At 42.3% G+C, this 9,760-nt stretch overlaps 1 protein-coding gene across 1 annotated transcript in view; it reads left to right on the plus strand.

Moving 5' to 3' along the window:
* Window positions 1-4,680, plus strand: part of RORB (RAR related orphan receptor B) — a 188,368-nt gene extending 183,688 nt beyond the window's left edge. The window contains exon 10 of the mRNA XM_047700770.1: window positions 1,410-4,680. Within this exon, the coding sequence (XP_047556726.1) occupies window positions 1,410-1,565 (156 nt within the window). The 3' untranslated portion in view covers window positions 1,566-4,680. The remainder of the gene's footprint in view (window positions 1-1,409) is intronic.
* The last annotated feature ends 5,080 nt before the right edge of the window (window positions 4,681-9,760 follow it).

The raw sequence follows: 9,760 nt of genomic DNA on the forward strand, positions 1-9,760 counted from the left end.
TTCGTGTGTTCTAGATCCCTTTAATGAATGTGTCAACAGCTCTCATCCTGATGCTATTTTTGAATTGCTCCTAGCGTGGTTATACAGTCATTAGTTGTTAAAGGGACACTTAATGAAAGTGGAAATTTCTCATTTTGAAGAGCCACAAAGTAACTAATTATCTATTTTCTCTTTTACTTCAAAGGCTGAGATGGTTTCTTTTCTTTTTTTTTTTCCTGAGATGATTTCTTACTCTTGAGTAGGATAAGGAGCACATGAACCGAACTGGTGATTCGATGGGTTTTATTTAATTTTATTTTATCATCACTTTCAAGTGTACCTTTGGTCAGCTCTATGAACTATCAGGCTTATCTTTTATGAAACACATCTTATTCCAACAGTGATTTGATCATGATGACGTTTGGTTTTAAGCTAATTTTGACATGAGATGATAAATTCTAGGTGTCCCCACATTACAAATCTGTTAAAAGCTAGAATTGTTCATCTCCTAAGGCCTATGTAGCATTTCACAAACTGTGGACATTTTAAATTACTATAAAACCCTGTTTTCTGGGTATTTGAACTAAAAAAAAAAAAAGACATCCCACATGATACATATATGTCAAAATCTAGCAATTATAAGTGGCTGTTTCCCCACGAGTTTCTTTAAATGCCTCCCTGAAGAAGCTAGTGCCAGTGACCTCCCAGGTTCTCTCCTGATGAAACAGAGTCTCATTTTATGCATTAGAGCAGAAAAGAACGAGAAAGATTCAGGCAGGCTAGTGAGCAAAGCAGCCCCGAGGATTATGGATCACGCCTCATACAGTTTAGATCACACCTTCCTCGCATGGTCACCTTCCAAAAACCAAAAATCTCACAGTCATATCAGATAAATCTGTGGGAAACGATAGATAATATTAGCTAACAATGGCGTTTCATGCCTACACTAATCTTACCACTTTTATATGAATTACCTCCGTCCACACAACAAGCCAAGGAACTAGGAACTATGAGTAAGCCCACTTTACACACGAGAAAAACCAAGACAGAGTTTATCCCAGCCACACGGCTGTTTAGCTATTTTGGAACCAGGATTCTGACTCAGTCGGCCTGGCACAAAGCACCCACTCCTACCGATCAAAGTCGACTACCTCCCAAACACAGTTTTATTTAAAAGCAGTGAAATCAGGAAGCTTGGCCCTGCTTGCGTGCTTTCTCTCTTTCCCCTTTGGAGGATGGGGGTGGGAGGCACATTTTGTTTTGTTTTGTCAGGAAGGAGAAGCTGAAAGTGAGCCTGCTCTCTTCCCGAACGTCTTTTCCCAAAGCCATTGCCTTCGTCGGAGGCCAGGAAGGCCACTGATTCAGAAGACAGAGCACTAATGAGCTTCCTTCCCGCTTTGTCCCTTCCCCTGTCTCTCCCCACTCTGCAGTTAATAGCTAAGATCCCCACCATCACGGCGGTCTGCAACTTGCACGGGGAGAAGTTGCAGGTATTCAAACAATCACATCCAGACATAGTGAACACCCTCTTTCCTCCATTATACAAGGAGCTCTTTAATCCTGACTGTGCCACCGTCTGCAAATGAAGGCGACCAGAGGACTGTCTCCTAGTCACGGAATGCATCACCATTAAGACAAAAGCAATGTGTTCATGAAGACTTAAGAAAAATGTCTACTGCAACATTAGGAATGTCCTGCACTTAATAGAATTATTTTTCACCGCTACAGTTTGAAGAATGTAAATATGCACCTGAGTGGGGCTCTTTTATTTGTTTTTGAAATGACCATAAATATACAACTAGAGGACACTGGGTGTTTTGTTTTGTTTTTTTTTTTTAATTTTATTTTATTCGGGTATGTTTTGGGAGACAACTGTTTATAGAATTTTATTGTAGATATATACGAGAACAGAGCGGTACTTTACATGATTACTTTTCCTGTTAATTGTTCAAATATAATTTAAGAAAACTCCACTGAATAGGTTTACCTATTTCTATGTTTTTAGATAGTTGATGCATGTGAAAATGTGTAGCTGTCTTGGAAAGCACTGCACAGGTACGTAATAAGTATATAATATCTGAGAATATTATATATGATTATTACTTACACCTGCATGTGCACTGTGGCTTAAAACACCATACCCACTAGTGAAGGAGGTTCAGTCAGGCTCCCTCTTATTATTTCCCTTCTGTGTTATCTTTATGTTAGACAATCAGGATTCTGTTTTCCCAGCCAGACTTTTCAGCTATCGTCTACAGCAGGATGGTACCGATTCAGAGATAAGTCTGTGAAGGAACAAACGTAACACCCAGCCTCTGAGTAAGAACTCTAGCTCTCTCAGTGACATCAAAGCCTTGTCAGGATGGTAAATATTGTGGGGGGGAGGGGGGGGAGGAAGTATTTGGAGCCATTTTCCTGTTTTAAGAATTAGGCCACAGATAATATTGTGGAGTCCAGAACTTTTTTTAACCAAACAATCACTGTTTCCTATTTTTCACCAAGACATGCAAAACACTTATTTTTTCTTTGGATTTTAGGCTGGGAAAGAAACTGATTTTGGTGCTCATTATATCTTCAGCAGAGAAACACAGCCTGTAGGTTTGATCACCAGCAATTTTTTCTAATAAAATTAGAGTCACGGCAGAAATCAGAAGCCAGGGTCCAGATGCCATTTCATGTCAACATGTCCTCTCTAACCTGTTTTGTTTTGGTTTGGGTTTTTTGGGGCGGTTTGGGTTTTTTTTGTTTTTTTTTTTTTTCGGTGTGTTGTTTTTTTGGTTTTGGCAAAGAAGAGGTAGAAAGAGCACCTACAAAGTATAGAAGTATCTCTTTATATGCATTCCCTTTGCCAAGTTTGTTAGAAAAAGCAGCAATAAAGGGGGAGGCAGGATTTTATATGTCCTAGTGTGGGGCCTCTAATTTCTCAACTCCAAAATGCTACACTGTAGGCACAGAGCAAGAACTCGACAGATAAGGAAAACACATCTGAGTTATTCTGTACAACTAATACACCCCAAAGCCAAAACTATTTCCCATGTGGTTTGAAATCGCATCATCCATCTAGCCTGGGCTTAACTTTTTTTTTTTTTTTTAAGCAACTCGTGCAAAGCACAGAGTGCAAGAGGCAAGACGAAGCTTAGTGAATTCAGACTTCCTAGGACAAGCCTCCCCTCTCCACCTGCTCTCCAGCCGAGTACCAGGAAAGCATAAACCCTAAGCAGCTTGTTCGGCTTGGGCTCTGGAGGCCCGATGTCTTGGGTCTTAGTGGATCCAAAACAATAGTTCTTAAAAAGGAAGCTAGAACCGAGCTTTGTGTAAAAGACAATGACATGCACCATCTCCCGGAAGCATAGCGCAGCTGCCAGCTCTCGAGGCCCCGCCCTCTCCTCCTCGGCAAACGCACCCGCACGCATGCGCACACACCTGCTTTGAAAAGTTTCCATCAGTGGAAACTTTGATTTCCTTTTCATCTCCGACGCTCTCCTAAAGTTACACGGTCTTGAGAGCCATCTCCGCGATGCCACCGCACCCCTCCTTGATGATCAGACAGTAGCGCTAGTCTTTTCTTCTAGAAAACAGAGCCTTTTCCCACTCATGATTGATGAATTCCAAACCAATGGGGAAAAACAAAAAGGCTTTAAAATAATGACTCTCTTTCTCAACTACTGTTATATTCAATTAATTTAACTACATTGAACCAAATTACCTTCGGTGTCTAAGAAGACAGCTGCGCACTGCGTGTTATGCTGCTGCGGGGACTTGGTTGTTTCTGGTGTAAATGTCACTCCTGCTAGCTCTTTGTATAAAGAATTAATTCCAAGAGTCATATTTCCTTCTAATGGAAAGATTACTTTACTGATTGCTAGGAAAACAGGGTAATGGAAGGCGCTCAATTAAACCAAGCCGTTTCCAAATGCAATGTATGTTTTATGATTGGCTTGTGACAGGCAACGCTTAATGTGTCTACTTGGTGTTTCCCTTTGAGCTTTGAACTTATGTCAAACTTTGCTTTCATCGTTCTGTTGGCCTCGTGTTTTCCGTTGTTGGCCTGTAATTCCTGCTCCGTTGCAAAGGGAATCATTTGTTTCCTCCGGTCTACCTTCGAGGATTTAAATTGGCTCAATTGATGAAGTGGCTGAGAATTTTTTCCTCCCTCGTCCCATGGGCGATGTAGGAAAAGGATTATTTCCCACATGTGCCTCAGGAGGTACCAGATTTGAATTTGTTTGTCATTTCTACCAGTACGAGCATTTCACTGGGACAGCAGGAACCTTTTGAAGTGAGGGCACAGGAAACAGCAAATGACTGAATGAGAACAAAACAGTGGCAACCAGTACACGCTCAGGCCACTTCAGCTGAGAAGAGAGATTTCCATTTTGCGCCCCAGTTGCCAAATCTGTCCCTGAAAAGAGAACCAGGTCGTATCTTCGGTGGCGACATAGGCCTTTCCAAGCTGCCTTTTGAACATCTCCTATGACCACATCTCAAGGTATTTTGAAATTTGGTTGAGAACAACTTTGTGTACCACATGCAATTTTTGTCCCTTCCCTGTGAAGACGCGCAGGGGTTCCCACCACCTTCATGATACAATGCACACTGGACCAGAGAACCCGCGATCTGTACTCTTCACTTCATGCTTCGTAAATGACAATCACTGCTTGGTGCAAATAGTGCACTGTACCCACTCAGGGATGTTTCATTTAAAAAAAAAAAAAAAACATCGCGGGGTGGGGGGGAGTAAAACAGGAAAATGACAACAAAATGTAAACGGCATAAATTAAATATGCCAATAAGAGAACCTCTCTGACAAGGCTTTCAGAACAATAAGCAGTAACTTCATGTCGTTAACTGTGGACTTGCTGGAAAGTTACGCACGAATAAGGACAACTTGGTCTCATTTTCTAAAATCTGCTAAGAGCCAAATAATCGAGCTGCCCTATTAATAGGAACATGTGTCTCCCAAGCAAACCCAAGCTTCCTACACAGGTCCTGAGTGGGGAGAATACAGAAATCTAAGTGGCGTTAGCGGACTCTGCCAGGGGAGGTAAAGCTGTGTGAATTCAAATTCCAGCGTATCTGTGATCTGGAAGAGGAAAGGCAAATTTTGGAGGGAATATAGGAGAAGAAAGAGTTCCAGATCTGGCTTAGACCACCACACATACTCCTACTGTCCACAACTTGGGTCATCTTAGTATCCCTAATTCTGTGCCCCCCCCCCCCCCCGCCCTGCCCCAGCGAATGAAAGCTGAGGGTAGAGATGTACTATGTACTCTACAAACCTACCCCTTCTGGATTTCCCTCATTTGAAAATGGTCTTCAGAGCTCTGGAATAAAGGACCATTGTGTAGGTATAAACAGAATATAGTGGTCTCTAGGGTAATGCGACTTCTTGGGTAGAATCTGCGACACCTTAAATCACAGGGAACTCTGGACGTTAGTAGCAGGAGGTGCCAGGGACAAACCAGTACATTTCCTATCGCAGCTGCCTTGTTCAGCACCTAACTTCACAGCAGTCAAGCTAAACTGTCCGTAGAAAACCACACACATGGCTAGTCCACTCACGCTCACTGTCCACAATCTCATGTGTACCAGGCTTGAATGCAAAAGTGATTCTTCCGTCCCAAGGACAACCTAAAACGTAACCAGCTTTTTTCAAAAACATCAGACAGATGCAAATGATGTCCGTTTTGTTGCATTTGCTTTGTTTCCGTGTATTACAGAAGGAAAAATTCCACTGCTATTGGAAATTAGAAGAAATAACTTTTTCCTGACTCTCTTTTCTCTGTAAACATTTGCTTCCAATGAAGTTGCCACAGTTGGCAGCAAATTCAGGCAAGGATGCCTGTGCCTGACAGAGCCGCCCTTCAACAGAACAGCAAGAGCTGGAAAGTTCGCGTCTGTAGTGAACCTTTGCACAGAGTCCCCTGGACCAGGAAGACCAGAGCACACCATCTGCTTTAGATGAAGCGGTATTTGATTTTTTTGTTTCTGACTGCCGATAAAAGCCGCAGCCTGGTATGGAAAACCACGTGGGTCATTAGACGGGAGCTGACAACCTATTTTTTTTGGAGGGGCACGGGGACAGGTCTCGGGACCCAGAGGTACATGTTCATTTGAAGCAAGGGTTAAAAATTCCGAAGCCTAAAAGGGCCAGGGAGTTGATGCAAATGAGCAAAAGCAGTCCAGCCGCCAGCTGGCAAGGAAGTGCCCCATCTGAAAGGGAACATCCGATGGCCGGCTAAAGCCCAAGTGTCGCTAACGCTTCTGAATCTTACAGTATCTCTCTGGTTGGAAGGGATGTCAGTTGACTCAGAGCTGAGAACAGACCAAACAAATACACCTCCGAGCAGAAGAGGGTCCACTTTATAACCTCTGGTTTAAAGCAAAATTGAATCTCGGGTCCTGTTTCCTGGAATAAGTTTGGCCAGACAGGACTCCGCATGAGAGGGGCGGGGGTGCGGAGCTCAGTGGGGTTTCCACATCTGACTCGTCACTCCCAGCAAGACTTCAGCTGGAAAAACAAAAGTAGTCGGAAAAATGCAAACGATCCCATTTAACGATGGCTCACAAGAGACATCTCTCTTTGTCTGGCCCAAACTCCTAGCTTCCTAGAGCCAGGTGGCTCGATCTCTCACCACTTTTTTTCTGAACATCAAAAGCACGATTTTTCCGCTTTTCAGTCTTGATGTGTCTCTTCTGATGTGTGGCTTCGATATCTGTGGCACGTTTTTACTTTCCCTTAGTTGTGTCTGCAGAATGTATTCGTGGTCATGATCACGCAGTCCCCCATGTTCTGAAGTGCAGGACCCGGGATTCCTATGCAGCAGGTGGAGGTCGTCTGTTTGTGCACTTTTTGCCTAAGCTGCTGAAAATCCTCCGAAGTGAATTGCCCATAGTAATCTTTGCCTCCTGCATGACCGTAAGCCCGACCTCCAGTGGATCAGAAAAAGCAGCTCAGTGATTGTTCTCATGGCCAAAACTAAAGCACAAGGGGACCGGCATTGAATAGACCCAGTTGAGGCAGGCGCAGGGTGTCCACACCCCAGCTGGGCAGCATGATCCTTCTCTTGAACCCTATTCTTGTGGCGGTGGCCGTTGGAGGGCATCTGCATGGCTCTGTCACAACCACAAGCAGACACACGTTAGGTATGTCTGAAAAGCTACAGATCGCACATCCAAGCACAGTACTGTCTGCTTCATCTGAGGAACACACACACACACACACACACACACACACAGAGTGCAAACCACACCCACAGAAAACTGAGTACGTATTGTAGAAATGTAGAGGAAAAATAAAAATATTTTTTCAAATGTAATTACTTTTAATATATGCTTGTGGAAGGTCTAATACAATGTATGCTGTCTCTAATTTTTGCTGTAAATAACTGGAGACAGTGAATACACTGATTTTTCTATGTCTCTGTTTAAGCTTAAGACTTTGTAACAATTTTTTTAGAGGGGGAAAACCAACAAAGAGCAAATATGTACTTGCTTCCTTTCTGTGTGTTATGCGTGTTATGTACTTCTCAGAAACTGGTTGTTAACAGTTTAAGCATCTTGACGGGTCATTGGTGTTAAGTGTATGCTTCTTTTTGTAATACAGCTGACAAAGGGACAGGGCTGTCCATTAAATCTGCTCCAAAGAATTTGTATTGAAGATTGGCCCAAGACCTGCAAACGCTATCTGAACTAGCCAATGTGAGGAAAGAAAGTTTAAAAAAAAAAAAAAAAAAAGAAAGAAAAGAAAAAAGAAAAAAAAAAAAAAGAAGTTGCCTGAGTAAGTCATCTTTCCTTGTAGCAAGTGGCTTTGTCCAAATCCTTTCTGCATGGACTAGCTTAAGGAACACAAACTGCTTTCTGATGAACAAAATATTTTTGTACACGTTGATTTCTTATGAATAACCTAAGGTCAGATCACTCATTTGCTGAAGCCATAACTGACCTTCACCAAATAAATGTTGCAAAGAACCTGGGGGAGGGTTGGGGAGACACCAAGAGGGAGGAAGATCGAAGGTGTCCTGAGCTGTAACCACACAGGCAGGAGCAAGTCCGATGAACCTGATGCTTTTCCTGCATCCCAAATATGACTTTAAAAGGCTAGTATTTTATGATGATCGATTTATAATAAAAAAAAAGATATTTAGATTTAAATGAGACTTTCCAATATTTTTTAAGTCCCTGACAATGCTTCCCTGCTTTTAGGATTGAGAGAAATGATTTTCATCTACTTCCAACATTCAGAGATTTGATTTTTATGTTAGCTCCAGCCTACAAGTGTAAAGTGAAGAACGACTCCAGGTCCTCCAGTGGTTGGAACCATGGGCTGCCAGGGGCGTGGGGTGGGGGTGAGGGGTGGTGCTCAGCCGTGCCTACCAACCAGGGTTGCACCTGGAGGGGCAGCCGCAAAGTGCAGTTGATACGTCTTATTAGCAGGCACAAATGTCGGCGACGCACAAAGGCTGCATTGCCAGACACATGTAAAATAAAAGCATTCACTCTAAGATGCATAATAGTGATACTTTTTTAAAAGAATACTGCCTCCTATAGTCACCATGGATTTTTCTGGAGCTTAATCACATTACTACCATGTATTATTATTGGCCCTATAGAGGCAAAAAGCAAACTACAAATAAACCCCATGACATCTAGTTTTAAAATCTACGATTTTTCTGATCTCTCTCTCCTTGTTTAATATATAAGCCCTAATTTCTGTGTACCTGAGTAAAACTGCAGCCTGAGTCATTTAGGAAGTAAGCATTGAGTTGTTTTTTATTATTATTATTATAAATATACTAGAATAAAACAGCACTCCCTAACAAAAAAGTTTTATATTACTTTAGAATGTAATAGGTTTTTGTCCTTATTTTATGTCCTGTAAATTATTAGTTGAATACTGTTAGCATTCCCAGATAATGCACACATGATTTCTGAATGTTTTCTGTAAATGACAATCAATGTTTATGAAGTTCCCTCCTTTAATGCTGAACAAAATTAAAAGAAGAAAAAGAAAAAAGTCTTGCCTAATTGTTTTCTTTCCCTGGACAGGGAACCAGGAAGGGATGAAGGAGCTAGCCAGATTTGCCTTTGTAAACATTTTCGCAGGGGCTCTTACCTAGAGAATTGCCCTTTTCCAGGATCTAATGGATAACTCTTTTCCAGAAATTCCTGTGTCCTCATGGACCTGGCCTGGGTTAGAAGTGCTCATTGAGACTTGAAAATGAGAAAAGACGCACCTTCACTGCAGCCCAACAACTCACTGAGTTGCAATTAAACTAGGAGCAGAAGCTCTCAAAGATGGTGGCTCTCCTTTTCTAGAACTTTCATAAAAGGAGACCGCAGCCAGCAGAGCCATAAGCAACGCCTCTGCAAACACGTTGTTGGAATAAGTTGCAGCAGGTCTGCAGAGAGATGTGATGATCCCTACATCTCGTGAAAGCTTTCAGATAATGAATAATTTATGATTAAGTCTCTAGGTCTGACTGTTTTTTCTTTAACCAAGCAGCATCAAGCTGCTCCACCCCAAAATCAGTGCCCACCAACATAGGAATACTCTTTTGAGTTTTATGTGAAGATGTAGTAGAAAGTCACTGAGGATCATCACAGACTCACAGAGACGCTAGAAAAGGGCAATTCTGAGAGAGGCTGGTGATTTTTTGCATGCTGGGAGGTCCTTGCGGGTTGGCATCCCTAGAGCTAAAATGCTCCACTAGGAGTCCAAAGCAAGATTTAACAGGTTTTAAAACTAAAAGCACTGGTCCACACAACACGATGAGTCTCA

Source organism: Lutra lutra, chromosome 13, assembly GCF_902655055.1.
Source record: "Lutra lutra chromosome 13, mLutLut1.2, whole genome shotgun sequence".
Lineage (NCBI taxonomy): Eukaryota > Metazoa > Chordata > Mammalia > Carnivora > Mustelidae > Lutra > Lutra lutra.